This window comes from Marmota monax, unplaced genomic scaffold (genome assembly GCF_021218885.2).
Source record: "Marmota monax isolate L192 unplaced genomic scaffold, Marmota_monax_Labrador192_F-V1.1 WCK01_AAM20220418_F8-fsc00082, whole genome shotgun sequence".
Lineage (NCBI taxonomy): Eukaryota > Metazoa > Chordata > Mammalia > Rodentia > Sciuridae > Marmota > Marmota monax.
In genome coordinates, this window is record NW_026695207.1 from 8,209,105 (window position 1) to 8,224,309 (window position 15,205).

Consider the following 15,205-nt stretch of genomic DNA (forward strand, 5'->3'; position numbering starts at 1 on the left):
AGGTGAAGGGCCCAAGTCCTCCAGTTGGCATGGGGCCGCTGGGAGTGGCCTCACCTCTGTGGGACACCTCGTCTCCCTGTCTCATGCCTGTCCTGCTGGTCCCATCGGATGCAGCTTCAGGCACGTGTGTCTAAGATGATGGATGCTGGGGAAGTGGGCACATTTCTTCCCTGTTTGATGAGGAGCTACAAGTAGGCCTTGAGTCTGTACCTTTACTTTATTGCTTGTGTTGCCTGTTCCCATGAACACAATAAACTCCTTTAAGAAAAGTAAGGCACGTGAAAGCCTCGGTGCAAGTTCCATTTCACTTAAAAATTCTATTGGCTGATAAAAGCATTTCCACTACAGAACTGGAGATCGAGGAAAGCACATGATGCATTTTGGGAGCAGAATACCTGAACCATTATTAGGTTTTGCCTCATGGCACAATTAGCAGGCCAGCAAACCCAGTGTTTCTTAGGTTGACATGGCGGCTGCTACGACTGCAAAGCCCTAGTCAGCTCATCCACATATGTACAGCCAGGTCCCCAAGTGTTAACCACACAAGATCCGACGGAAGAACAGCATCTAACTGCATCTGGGTCCCCATTTGTTACAGGGAAGGAATTTGGCATTTTCAGTCTTTTCTCGTATGATGTGCTGCTGTCCACGAGGCGTGCATTATACAATGCTGAAGACCATGGAGAGATACTGCTCATAGGACACCTGAATCCAGCCATCTTGATCCGTGTCGTAACGTCTGAATATGTCCGTCAACCTCTGGGAAAAGAACAGGCATTTAGAGCTTGGTGTGTGCTGAACAGAAGGACAAAATTGGACATCTGGAAACACAACCTCAGAATCACATGTCCCTCATCCCTGAGAGGGACATGGGTGATGGACACCCATGCCAGAGGCACAGGTGGAAGCAGCCTCAGCACTGTCTACGGGGCAGTGGAGCCTGAGGACATGGGATGAAGGGTAGGGCAGGCCTGGCCCCACTAGACTCCAAATGGGTACTTCCTCCCATTCTGGGTCATGGGCTGATCAAAGTTCAGAAGCATCCCCATGGGTGGCTCCTCCCGAGGGCGCATCTTGGTGGTGAACTGGGCCAGGGAAGACAGTCCTAACACGGGCTCCTACCCTGGAAACCAAGCCCAGCAGGGGAGGGCCAGCCCCTCTAGCCCCCCCACCTTCTGCTTGACTTGCCCCTGCCCTCCAACAGCCCGAGGGCCCAGGCCAGCCAGAAGCAGAGGGACAACCGCTCAACCCTGAAGACAGGCTGAGAGTGCCACTCCAGAGGTGGACTCAGCAGCCCCGACACACTCTAAAGAATGCAAGGACAGGACAAACAGGCACAAGGGAATTCTGTATGACAAAAGAACCTGACAACCCCAGCACCCTGAGGGTCAGCCACGCCTGCCAGTCCTATCTCCAGGACACCAACTGCGAGTTCCTATGTGAGAACTGCTAGCACAACACAAGCGACAGTCATGCACTACCAGGTGGCTCCAGTCAACAGTGTGCAACATGTGGCCAGGGCCACGCTGCTTTGGTTCTTTTCTGTTCTGTGGCCCTAAGAACTGAACCCAGGGCTGCACACATGCTAGGCGAGTGCTCTAATGCGAAGCATGCCCCAGTCCTTATTTTATTTTGAGACCGGGCCTTGCTAAGTTGCCGGGCTGGCCTTGAACTTGTGGTCTTCCTGCCAGTCCTCCGAGTTGGTAACAGGTACAATTTGGACCCAGTGTCTCACAAAGGTCCATGCGTTGAAGGCTTGACCCCCAGGCATGGCCAGATGGGGAGGTGATGGAACCTTCAGGAGATAGGGCCCAGTGGGAGGAAATGGGCTGATTGGGGTGTCCCCTGCAAGGGGATGCAAGGGGACATGGGGATACCAGTCCTGCCTTCCCTTGCATTCGCATCACAGCCATCACAAGATAATTCCTCTGCCATGCACTCTTGCCTCCCCATAGTCCCAAAAGCCACAGAGACAAGCAGACAAGGCCTGAGTCCTCCAAAAACTGTAAGCAAAAACAAACCTTTCCTCTTAAGTGGGTTTATCTCAGATATTTGTTACATAAAAGAAAGCTGACTGCCACAGTGGCTAACCTACCTAGCCTAGGTGTGCAGCAGGCTCTGCCCTCCCAATGGTGTATTGCTCAGAACATGTCTCTCTGTTTAGTGACGTTTGTCAGTACAAGAGAACACCAGCAACAGCTAACTCTGACTGAACAATGGGAAGCCTGGGCCTGTAGCTGAGAGGCAGAGCACCTGCCTAGCATGTTTCAGGCCCTGGGTTCCATCCCAGCACCGCCCAACAAAACAAAATGCAAAGAACACAGGTAATTTTCCTTTTAATTTTATTTGTATTTTTCTAAGATTTCTATAAGTTTTCATGTTGTATTTTTTTTTTTAAATTAATTTTCAAAAAACTCTTTTTTTGCAGTGCTGGGGATAAAACCCAGGGCCTTATGCATGCTGGGCAAGCACTCCACCACTGTGCTATATCCCCAGCCCTCAAAAGCCTTTAAAAAAAAAAAAGCAGATGAAGGAAATCATTCTGATAAAATTTTTACTTATGGGACATGGCTTTTGCTTTTAGATTCTCCCCTTCTAACATTCCAGGGTGAGTGTTGACCCAGAACTGACAACATCCCCCAGAGCTACAGGACACGGGTCTGGGGGCAGAGAACTCCTAGTGGGCCGGGGTCCTAGCGGGACCCCTGTTGCTGAGAACCCAAAGGAGACCTTCACCAAGGCAGCAGAAGGGCCAGACGTTGACTTACAGAACAAATTAAAACCCTGACCCCATAGCACTTCAGAGAGTCCAAAGGACAGCTCACATTGCACCTCTTTCTTGGATGTTCAGAGGACATGGGAAGCACAACCCAACATCAGGGAACACTGAGTAGCAGGCAAAGGCAAGGCTTTCCCCCTCCAAATCAGAGGCATGAGAGCCGGCAGACCTTTCTCCGACCCTCAGTGAGAACCTGTTAAAGAACCTGGAGGCTGCGCTTAGCTGACCAAAGGCAACACACTTTAACTGATCTATCATTTAATGGGAAAAAAAATTAAGAACAATTACCAAAATTCTACATTATGTCTAAAAACCCAATGCCATCAATGTCTCTCAATGATTCCAGAGTCAGCAAGGAGTGCCCTCAGTCTGGACTCCAACTGGGGGAAGAGGGAAAGAGGACTGAAATGGAGTTCATCAAATTCCATGCATGCGTGATTTTGTCAAAATGAACCCAGCTACTATAAATAAATATGATGCTTTTTAAAAAAATTAAAAAAACCCCAAAACAAAAAAGCAAAAAGAAACTCCTATACATGCCTTATACATTTCATGGAAGGCCAGGTATCCTGCTCTGGTGTGAACCCTTCCCTGCTCCTGCCCAGCCCCCACAGAGCCACTCTGTTACCTGCAAGACAATGCAGCCCTGGATGAAGTCATCAAAGGCAATCTGCCCTCGTCCTTGTCTGTCAAATTTCCGAATGAGGATGTCGTGGAACTGGTCAGAGAGCCGGTAGCCTGGGAGAGGAAAAGTCAGAGTCAAGATGGGCAGACGAGGTAGGAGGAATGCACCAATGCTCATGCCCCCTGCCTACTCGCCAGCCTCCCCACAGCAAAAACTGCCACTCCATTCAACGCACCCTGAGAGCTGAAAGACACTGCCTGACCAATCATTCCAAAACACGTTTGGTTTCCAGGACTACGATGTGACTTACCTAGAGACCAGTGCCCTCTCCCTGTAGGACAACCTATTGTTCTCCTGAGCACAAGCATCTGCTGGCTAACTGCACCCTCCCCACAGGGCAGCCAGGCATGGCAACCCGAGCCCCTGGAGCACCTCACTAGTCTGCCAATCTATCGAAGCCCCGAAGGACGTGCTGCCCTGGCTGCTTATTACCAGAGAGCGCTCCGAGAGCTAAAATACCACAGAGGGTTCCAGTGAAACAAATGAAGACATGAGGAAAGGGGAATGACAGGGCACATGACATCAGGGAACTGAGGACACAAGGAAAGTCGGCCTCACCAAGTTCAAAATCCCCAGGGTCACTGAGCCCTGATTCCTCTCCAATTTACTGAGCATGTTTGGAGAAGGTCTCCAGTGGAGAGAGGGTCTGAAGGAAAGCGGAGGAACCAGATGTAGACGGAGGCACAGGAGGACACAGCTCACATGCTTCCTTCTTCACCCCCTACTACCTGCAGCTCACCTGATTCCTTCCCTCACCCCCCACTACCTGTGTGGCCATGGTATCCTTACTGATTCAGGAGACAAGATCCAGGTGCCAATATATTTTTACCGGTTTTCAGTCTTGTTGGGGTCTTTGCAAGGATATGCACACCTATTGTCTGATTGAATCTCACAGTTAATTACCTGTATGAACACTTATTCATCATTTCACTATAAAGACTCAAAACACACAAACATGTTCATAGTACCTTCCAGAGCACTCAGGGGGAGCTGGTATTTAAGTACAGGACCACTAAATGAGTCCCTGCAGGTTGAGTGGGACCCCCAACTGTCATCAGAAAGAGAGCAAGTAGGGAACAGTTGCACTCATCTCCTTACACCTATCAATTACCTGGCAGGTGAGGCAGCACCCCTGGCTGAGCCCTGACCTGATGAGGATGGAGCCTGGAACACGGCCACAGGGCACTGCAGATCCACGGTGTGGATGGGGTGACAAGAGCCATTGCGGATTTCCTGTCAGGGCTGGGGAAGGCCAATGAGATGGGAACAAAGATACAGAATTTGCAGTCTGAACATTGAATTTCCAGAAACAACTCCACAGATCCTGGAATCAACTCCAGGTCTCTGGCACTCTTGCAGGGAAAGCAAGAACAGAGAAAGATGGGAAGAGCAAGCAATGAACAGAATGACCAGGAAAAAAGGCTCAACTGGAGGACAAACCTGGTTGTGTGGGAGCCAGGAGGCACTCTGCACATGGCCACCACCCAGTCAGGCCTGGCCAGCAAGACGTGGGGGCAAGGGCCACCTTGCAGACCCAGCTGCCCACCTGGGGAGTACCTTCTCTCCACAGGATGAGGGCTGACTCTGGAAATACTGCTCTTGAACCAAACAGCTCTGACTGCAACATACATCATCCATTCCGGTTCCAGCTAAGCTGCCCCTACCCAAAAGGGCAAGGTCACCTGAGGCCTCCCAGCCTGTGAGAAGCAGCAGGAGGACAATTCCATACCAGCGGGGCACACCACTGGGAAGTCTGGACCCTCTCTGGACAGACCAGGTGAAGCAGGGGCTGCGGGGTCTGAGTGAGGCAGTCCTTCTCACCTCTGCCAAGCCCACTCTCCTAGAGCCCCCAAGGCAATAGTGGCCTCCTGGATAGGGGATAGGAATACGCCTCCTGTGTCTACTTCCAAATAGCCATTGGTGATGCAGCAACCCAGGAACTAACATGAGGAAGATACCACCAGAAACTGCCCAGTGGACACTCCTGGTCCAGGCCATGCAGCCTGTGGGTCAGATGGTCAGCACCAGTCCAGAGTCCCCTGCCCATCATCAGCCCCACCACCAGGAATAGCATGGCACCACTGCAGTCACAACATGACCTGGGAGAAACTGGACAGACAGCAGTGATCACCAGTGGACAAGGAAATAGGAGGAAAGTTAAACCATCGGTGGCCAGTATGGCACCAACCAGACGACGCCATGAGAAAGGAGATGGGGCTACTGGTCAGGCACAACGGTCGTAAAAACGCTGTTAACCTCGTAAGATGCACTGCTCACACTGACCTCCTAGGCAGGTATCCACCTAATCCAGCTGCAGAACGAGGGATGCATGGGACACGAGCCTCGAACTTGCTCAGAAAGCTTCAGCCACAAAGGGGAGGAGCAAATGTAGAGAAAAGATTGAAAATGAGTGACGGAAAAGTGGAGGTGGATTATACTTCCACAGTTTTCATTATAAAAAACTGAACTGCAGAAGTTGCCAGAGGCAGGGTGGGGGAGGGGAGCCCAGGGGAATCCTGGGGAAGCAGGGGTTCTGAATGCACTGCCCACCAGAAGGGACAGCTTAATGTAGGTAAGCCAAACTTCAAGTCAGCAACAACCACGTTGTACCTGAAGAGCCTGCCAGCAGCCACGCTGGGGAAGGTGTCACGCCCACACCTGGCCATGTTAACAAGTTTAAATACACAGTGAAAGGGTCATCAGATCCACTGAGTGGTCCTACCAGAGTCACACAATGCCACCTGGGCTGGTCTGAGACGCCCACTGTTGAGCTGCTCTGTTACCTGAGAGCAACACACCCATTCTCAGGAGTCAAAACAGAGCAGGAATTTTTGCTTCTAAGGCCAAATCTTAACAGTTACAACCAAAAATCTTCCAAAGTAACTGACCTCCTAGGCAGGTATCCACCTACTCCAGCTGCAGAACGAGGGATGCAGGGGACACGAGCCTCAGACTTGTGCAAACAAGATGACCATGTTCCTTTTCATGGAAGAAAAGGGGGGACAACCCTGGAAAACCAGAAACCAAACTCAAGAAGAAATTTGGCAGGACCACCAGAGAGGTACTACACAAGACACTGCTCCTCCAGAAAGCACCCGGGAAGCCAGAGGACTCTGGGTCTGCCTCTGAGGCAGCCTGTGCTCCTGACCAGCCACACCCTCACCACGACTACAGAAACAGAGGTTCTAAAGCATCCTTGGCTTGAACAGGTCACAGCGAGTCTGAGAAGCTGAGGAGCACCATTCACATCAATTTTTCCACTGAGTTCCAATGACCCAGTGGTCACTGTGCTAAGCAAAGCTCCAAGGCATCTAGATGTGGGGCAGGCTGACATTCTGTGGTACTGAGACTGCACATGGGCCAGCTTTGTCCCCAGTGCCATACGGCACTTGCCCCACTGGGCTGTGCTGGGCCTCCTGTGCCTTCAGTGGCGCTCTCTAAGCTATGCGGCCACTCTGCCTGGAGACCCTTCTTCCACCACGCCAGGAGACAGGCCAGCCAGGACTTCACCAGGCCCCCACACAAAGATGCAACAAGATTGTGTGTATCCCAAATTCTAACCCAGAGCTGTCCTGTCCAAATCCTGCCTCACAACCCGTTTGTTCTCAATCTTTCCTAAAATCAGCCCTGTGGACAAGTTCATGAGGTGAGAAGGGAGAGGGGGAGGAGATGGCCATGAGCCACATGCTGGGAGAAGAAGTGGGGAGAGGTGCAAGAGCTATGTTAGCAACCACAGGAAATACCGAACTTGAGCATCACAAGACTCCAACAGCACAGCACTGTGGACTGTGGTCTAATCTTTCATATTTTTCCTAAAGAACACTTGTAAGTGAGCACAGAAAAGTTTGGTAACACAGACCAGATGATGACAGCACTAAGCAAAATTGCTCTAGATAATTCTAGGTGGAACTATGAGCAGCTGTGGGCTGGTCCCAAACAGCTTGGTGTTTTCTTTGTAAGTAAAAATCGCAGCTTCCTTTCAGGCCCAAGATCAGTTCTGGAACCCTTGGGTGAGCTCTGGACAAGTACTCTGAACACTCAAGAGAAGCATGGCATGCTGTCACATACCTGCACGCAACAGGAGTGTGCACATGTGGACACATGCCACATAGACACACAGCGCGTTTGAGAATGGGCATGTGCTCTAACTCTCCATTGAGGCACAGTTTGGAAGGACTGAGAGTCAGAGCTGATAACTTACAGAATTGCCTCTTAGGGTCATTTTATCACTGTGTGTTTTGATGCATCAGGAAGCATAAACTGTCCCACACCACTTTATCACTTCCACTTGAAATTGTTTCAAAAGCCCCATTCTCAATTTTGTTCATCAAATCACCCCATAGGAAAAAAAACTGAAGGTTTGCATAGCCCTTATCTCATTTTGGATGAAAAACTGAACAAAAGACTACACGTCAAATATATACAATAAATACTATCAAAATATGACACTGTACAATGTAACATAAACAGAAATTTCACATGGACTGGGTTAAAAATCTGTAAGTTGAACAAAGTAAAATAAAATTCAGGGGCTCCTAGGTTCCAAAATGAAATATGCTACACAATCAAGACAAGTGAATTACCAAAACCTGAGAGTGCTTGCTTGAGCTCGTTCTTGTCGATCATTCCAGAGTTGTCCCTGTCATAGGTGCGGAAGACATTCTGCCAGTCTGTGATGTACTTCCACACGCCTGTGAACTCGCTGAAGTTCACGCCAGCCTTGTTCTCCCGGTCAAACATAGCTAAGGCAGAGGGACAGAGTATCAGTGCTGAGACAGAGGAACAGTGTCAGGCAGGTCTCTGAGCTGTCCTTCAGAACGCCAGTGTGGGGCCAGCCTGCAGATCACTGTGTGCTAGCTCACAAACAGGACTTGGCTGAATGGGGCCCTGCCTGGTGGAGGCCTAGGGGACAGTCACCCAGCCCTGGTCCCAGAATAATAATACGCAGACACAGCTGTGTGGCAGACAGTGGGTGGAATCACAGTAAAAGTCAAAACAACACTTTCCACTGAAGTAGGCTCTGGAAAGCAGACTTTCTGCTTGTGCTCGCCTCACCTGAGGTCACCAAGGTGTAGAGGTCCAGGAGCCCCTGCTCCTGACTCCCAGTCCCAAAAGACGGTAAACTCTGCCACCCCTCAGGAGCTAGAAACAGTCCTCCAGGGACAAGGGGAATCTATTCTAGTTAAAAAGAGACCTAGCCTACTCTCCCATTAGGATTTAATTTTTAAAAAAAATAAGTCCACATTTTTCATTAAAAAAAAAAAATCAGTGTAATTCCAGGTCCAGATAATAAGAATCATTGAATACAATTACATGTTACTGCAAAATGGCTAACAAATAAAACAAGTCAGTCTGAAGTGCTGCTATAGAGAAAATGATAAAATTGCCTGTTGTTTTAGGAGACTAAGGCCAGACTATAGGAAGAATGCTCCTGGATCATATAGAAGTCCATTCAGGTCAGTAGCACATCCCATCATCAAAGAACATGTGAGGACTGAGCATTCAGATTCCTCCACACAGAGCAGGAGCATGTTTGTAACGATGGGCTGTTTTCAACATCACCGCCCCAAGCGTGGACTGCACAGAGGTGTGGTAGCGACATGCTGGTGCGTGCCACTCCAGCCTGCTTCTGTACCTGGCAATGCCAACGAAAGCCACCCAGCGGAGGCTGAGCAGAATAGCAGCTTCCAGGCCAGCCTCTGGCAGGGAAGTGCACATGCCCATCCCTGCTCCATTGGCATCTTTCCTGGTGCGGAAGGCTGCATCCCTGCCAGCACACCCGTGCGTTACCTCAATGTCTTTACCCACAGCAAGATGCAGTGCCTGTGGCTTACACCACGCACCCTGCAATACAGCACTAAGCTCACAGACAGAGAGGAACCCAGAAGGAGAGGCACAGGACCCAAGGTTCCATGTCAAAGGCAACCAGGAAGGGAACTACATCTTTGGAAGAGTAGAATAGAGAAAAAAATCATCTCTCAGAACAGGAAATCTTCTCCAGAAACTGGTGGAACAGTGAACTTTCCCTGAGACTGTGTGACAGTGAACCCTTCCCTCTTGGATCTGGAGCTCAAGTTCCTGCTACTTCTGTAGCAAGGGAGACTCAAACTGAGAAACCCACACCCTGGCTGCAGAAATATGAATTTTTTTCTGGAGGATGTATTCCCAGATCAAGCTTGGTTTACACACATTGAGTTCAGCCACATACGAACCCACAAAGCAAATAAAAATACTAAAATACTAAGGAAATTAGCCATGCATGAGGTTCAGCAGGAATAACAGTCAGACATGGATCACCTTCTCAAGGATTCAGGAGTGTCAGGAACACATGGTGAAGTAGACAAGTTTAACAAGTAACCCCCTCTCACAGTGCTGGGGACTGAACCCAGGGCCTTGAGCATGCCAAGTAAGAATTCTACCACTGGGCTTCACCCCCAACCCTTTTTATAGTTAAGCCAAGTCTTGCAAACTTGTCCAGGCTGGCCTCAAAACTTGCAATCCTCCTGCTTCAGTCTCTTGAGCAGCTGGAGTTATAGATGTGTGCTACCATGCCTGGCAAATACTTAATTCTCCAATAAAAACATTTATTTAAAATGTAAGAGACCATAACATACAATATTCAAAGAAATAAAAGAGAGAATCATAAAAACCAGCAATAAGAGACTATCAAAATTAACTATTAATAACTATATAATAACTTTAAAAATTCATTATAATAAAAAATTAACTATATAATAACTTTAAATTTTTTTTTTAAGAGAGAGAGAGAGAGAGAGAATTTTTATTTATTTTTTAGTTTTTCGGCAGACACAACATCTTTGTTTGTATGTGGTGCTGAGGATCGAACCTGGGCCACACGCATGCCAGGCAGGTGCGCTACCGCTTGAGCCACATCCCCAGCCCAATAACTTTAAAAATTTTATACACATACTACTTTTAGAATTCAAAAATTGAAAATGCCAGTTAAACCGTAAATTAAAACCAAAAACTGCAAAAGCTGTATACACAAAGGTGAGAAGTCCAGAGGCAGGATGTGGCGTACCAGGGCCAGCACCTCCTGAGTAGACTCCAGAAAGCACAAGCTTATCTAGGCAGTTCCCAGGGGAGCTTGTCTGTAATACTTACAAATGATTGACCTGACAGTCACTGGGTTAAACGGGGTCCATGTGCCTGCAAACAAACATAGCAACAATTAAACCAGTGCCTTCCCCCTACCCCTAAAGAGGCTCTCAGCAGGAGCCTGGCTTCAGGAGCACCATAAGATCTTCCCGTTGTCACAACTAGGAGGAGCCCAAGCCCTGAGTGGGCAATATCCCATGTCCTGCCAGACATGCAAGCTATTTATGACCACCAAGCTGGACGCTAACTCTCTGAAGTTCTGGCTGAGAGTGTTTCTGGGGATCATAGACACAGCTGACCAACTCTCTAAGATAAGACACATGGTCACAGCTTCTTACGCAGAGGAGACACAGTAAAAGCAGCAAGGGAAAAGTGGATGGGAAACCAGATGTGAGCCTCCAGAGTCTAGCCAGAGCCTGCTCAACTGCACCTGTGAGAGCTGCCACAGGGCCACTGTCAAGGACACTGTCCAGGGCACTTCATCTTTCTCCAAGGAGACAGAATTAACAAGTAGTTCCATTATGATCTACTTGGAAGTCTGCAAAGAGATTGTCTTAAATATACGACAATAATTAATTCTGACCATCCTGGATGAGTCTAAAAGAGAAAATCCCATTAAAAAATTTTATACCCAGATCAGATATATTTGAATACATGAATAGGCCTCCACACACTGGGTTACAGAATAAGGTCCCTGGGTAAATATTTGAGTAGAAAAACTGGTGGTAAAAAACATGAAAATTCTGTTCAACATGAACAGAACATACTCCTGGGGGTTCAGGGCTTACCTGGGGCCAGTCACTGAGCTCCATTTGCCTACAGACAAAAGCAGGTGTTTGCCACAAATCGCAACCTGGTACAAACCACCCAGGCCAAGAGGCACAGCTCAGTTCACAGATCTTGGCGAGACAAAGCACTCTTCCCAAACATTCTAGGAGCTAAGTTCCCAGGAGACAGATGAGGGCCAGTCACCCAACAGGCTCTTCTTAGGAACATGGGTAGCCTGTCTGCTGAGCTGACCCTACCTACCCAGGGATCAAAGCACAGGTAGACCTCTGTTCCATCACCCATGAAATGGGACCTCTGTTGGAGAAGAACGGTGATGTGAATGGATAATTATTCTATAGGAAATTGCTGCTTGTATGGTCTAAATTATCTCAATTCTTTTAGGATGAACTAGAAAGCTATTTGGTAAAATGTCCTTAAAAGAAGGTAAGTTTTTTTTTTCTTTCAAGTAGTTAAAAAGTGCTCCTTCAAATTATAACAATGTCATATTAAGACAAACTTACTTCAAAAGCACAAAAAAATGGGCTTGAGAAAAATTCATTTCTCATTATCCCAAGAAATAATGTGGAAATAAAAAATAAAAAACACATACTACCCTCAGGACAGTCTGCGGCAAGCTGTTTCACAGGGCCAGAGAACACCTGCTCTGTGCTGCTGCATGCCCCATGGCCACAGCCCTCCCTGCGGTAGCCCTTGCAGCAGCTCTGTTGTCCATCACCACTGGAGCTGGCTCCTAAGCCAATAGTGGCAGCAGAGACACAGCCACTGTCCTGCGGTGGCACCCATCGACACTCTAGCTGGCTCTTGTCTCCAAGCATGAGGGAGGCACTTTGACTGTACTTCCTCAATTTGCTCTCCCAGAGGCTGTGAGGACACTGACGCTGGCAGGTTAAATACTTGTTCAACTTCACACTACTGAAACAGGGAGAGCAGGATGTGGATCCAGGCAGCACCAGGGCCCAACTGAGCCCTCCAGGGTAGACAGGCTGTCCTGCTAGTGAGGGTGAACACCACCTGTGAAAGGTTCACACAAGACACAAGATCTAAAGTGATCTTGTATCTTGGTCAGTATTCTGGAACAGACAAACAAAGAGACACAAAAGAGACCATAAACCTTTACCAGTCCTGGTAAAGAGGCCACAAAAAGTGTCGTCTCTGATGCACGCCTCAATAGGGCTCATATGGCCTTCCACCACACATGCACAGCATGTTGTGAAGAAAACCATCCATTCCTCACTTGGAAAGTCTGAGGCCAAGATGTGCTAAAGTGTGGCCTGCTAGATAGCAGATGCTCTTGAGGCCTTTCTAGTAGTAACCCTGCCTTGCTTCTCCTCAGAGTAGAAGGAGCACTGGAGACATCAAACACAGTTGAAAGGGGTTAATGATGACCAGAGAAGAGAAAAATCAATAAGCACAATAGTCAGGGCAGAGATAATGCAATCCGGCTGCCCAAACAATCTAAATAAACATGTGTGAAATGATAACCTAGTGCCTGAGGTCCACATAGGCTGGATGCAGGGGAATGGTGTCTATGGCATCTGCCATTCTGAGGTAAGTGTGTCACGCTGAAACCCATGTTCTCAGAAATGAACACTAAATACCGGACACATGCCAGTGGCAAGAGCTTCTCCTCAATGCTGCCAGGCAGTGTCCAGCAGCCTAGTGTTGCCCACTCCCTCATCCAACCAACTACAACACTGAAGTGCTTCCTACTAACAAAGCCAGACCTTTTGACATTTTTGTCACACCTTAAAACTGTCCCTTTACCCAGCTTAAATTATATGCCTCTGGAAAGACAAGTGTGTTAGTTACCAGTGACCAAAACACCTACCAGGAAGAACAACTTAGGGGAGGAAAGGTTTATTTTGGCTGAAAGTTTCAGAGGTTTATAATCCATGGTTGACTGACTCCATTGCTATGGGTCTGAGATGAGGCAGAGTATCATGTGAAAATGCATGGTGGAGGAAAGCCGCTCAGCTCATAGCAGAGGGGAAGCAAAGAGAGAGAGGAAAGGGTCAGGGACAGATGTGGGGAAGGGCATAACACCAGCACCCTATTTCCTTCAGCTACACCCCACCTGCCTATAGTTTTTACCATCACCCAGGAATCCATTCCAATTATTAATTCATCACATGGATTAATGCATTGATGAGGCCACAGCCTTCATGATCCAATCATTGCACCTCTGAACATTTGCTGCACTAACACATGAGCTTTTGGGGGACATTCCAAATCTAAACCATAACAGCAAGCCTTAACTATATTAATCAGAAAAGTTGGCCGTATCTGAGGAATTATGAAAGGCAGTTAACAAAGAAAAATGCCTCCAAAGCTACCACACTTCAGCCATCAAGAATGACTCCACAGAGTTCCCAACACACCCTATACAAGGGCCACCATCCTCCCAGCCCCTAAATGCATAGTATTCCCCACACAGTTAAGAATATCTGTCATGATTCTGCTGCCAATGCCTCCAATTTCTTCACTTCCCAATTTGGGCCTAGAGTTTCAGCAATTCCTAAGCAAAAGTGCTATGTAGACCATCTCCAAATTCTTCAATAATTACCTAGTACTCTCGATGACCCTTTCCAGAGGAGTCACTAAGATTCTGAGAACATTCAAGGACCTTCAAGACACCTGAAGGATTTCTGTTGCACAAAGCTACACTTCCCACCCCTCACTCAGAAGCAACACCCTGGCTGCTGTTTCCAGAAACCCTGTCTCTATGCTCCCCTGCATCAACTCCATGGTGTGCGGAGCAGAAGCAGTGATGAAAACCAGGAAGCCACCAACCGGCAAGTCAGAAACACCTCTTCCATGTATAGGTTATAGTAATTTAGTCTGAATGACTCCTCTGTACTTGGAAAAATGAATTCCAGAAGGGAAATTGCTTACTGTGAGAGGATCAGGCTTCGACTCACCATTGGATAGCGCCTGCTGAAGCTCACTGTCCGATATCACCCCACTCCTGTCTTTATCAACTCTACAAAATCAAGAAGACCAGGAAAGTTGGTGATGAAATGTGCAGGAAAAGCAAAATATGGCAGAAACAAACTATCTGTCCCATTACTTTACATTAGTTCTGGGACATTCCTCAGGTAGACCTTTCACTTGGCTGTCAGAATGTCACATACCACATGCCCGCGGGGGATTAAGAAATTTTCCCCAAGACCCTAAGTGTCAGGCCTCCGGGTCTGAATTCACACCTGCACCAGTTTGTCTTTCACAAACGCTGAAAGATTCTCCGGGGCAGTCAAATCATTCCTAGGCAATGAGTCACTCAAATTACGGTCATTTGTTCAAAAGGACAGCTGGGACTTAGGACGCTGCCAGCCGTCACCTGCTCCAGGGACGCAGGTCTACCTGCCCTTGCTGGGCTGCTACCCTCTTCCACAGCGCAGGGTCTGGCCTGTTACTGCCTTCCTTGAACCGAGCAGGAGCCGCTCTGCGCCCTCTGCTCTGCATCTCGTGACGGGTCCAGCGCACCCGGAGGGGCGAGGAGGGAGAGGGGCCGGGGAGGAGGCGAAGGAGGAGGGGGTGACAGGAGAGGAGCCCGGGTAGGTCGAGGGAGGAGGGCGAGGAAGGTGAGGGAGGAGGCTGAAGAACGAAGCCCGGGCGGCCCCGTCTCACCGCTGGAAGACGTTCCACAGGAAGCTCTGGTCCGGCAACGCCGCGCCCGCAGCTGGGCCCGGGCCGGAACCCGGGCCAGGGCGATAGGAGTAGGCGGCCATGGACCCTGGAACCCGCGGCAACGCGGCAAGACTCGGGCGGCTCCACTTCCGCCTCTGCTGGGGGCGGAGCCTGGCGCCCACGCCGCGCACGACACTTCCGGGAGT

The 15,205-nt window shown here is 48.8% G+C and overlaps 1 protein-coding gene across 4 annotated transcripts; it reads right to left on the reverse strand.

Annotated features, from left to right (window-relative positions):
• Nucleotides 1–198: 198 nt before the first annotated feature.
• Nucleotides 199–15,173, reverse strand: Pdcd6 (programmed cell death 6). 4 transcript variants are annotated; one of them, XM_046430388.2, is made up of 7 exons: nt 15,000–15,173; nt 14,291–14,352; nt 10,590–10,634; nt 8,054–8,206; nt 4,576–4,706; nt 3,408–3,517; nt 199–759 (listed from the first exon to the last, which is right to left on the reverse strand). In XM_046430388.2, the coding sequence occupies exons 1-7, from the start codon at nt 15,098–15,100 to the stop codon at nt 753–755; spliced, it is 609 nt and encodes a 202-aa protein (XP_046286344.1). In that variant the 5' UTR covers nt 15,101–15,173; the 3' UTR covers nt 199–752. The 4 variants fall into 4 exon arrangements, with proteins under 4 accessions (XP_046286344.1, XP_046286343.1, XP_046286346.1 ...); XM_046430387.2 differs by having other exon boundaries at nt 8,048–8,206; XM_046430390.2 differs by lacking the exon at nt 4,576–4,706 and having other exon boundaries at nt 15,000–15,171.
• Between the last annotated feature and the right edge of the window lie 32 nt (nt 15,174–15,205).

What these genes read in the sequence shown, in the direction of transcription:
- Pdcd6 (XM_046430387.2), bottom strand. Translation starts at nt 15,100, where the DNA reads ATGGCCGCCTACTCCTATCGCCCTGGCCCGGGTTCCGGCCCGGGCCCA. An exon ending in CTGTGGAACGTCTTCCAGCG is followed by an intron (nt 14,353 to 14,999) that starts GTGAGACGGGGC and finishes TTGATTTTGTAG; the next exon opens with AGTTGATAAAGACAGGAGTG. An exon ending in TCAGCAGGCGCTATCCAATG is followed by an intron (nt 10,635 to 14,290) that starts GTGAGTCGAAGC and finishes GTTTGTTTGCAG; the next exon opens with GCACATGGACCCCGTTTAAC.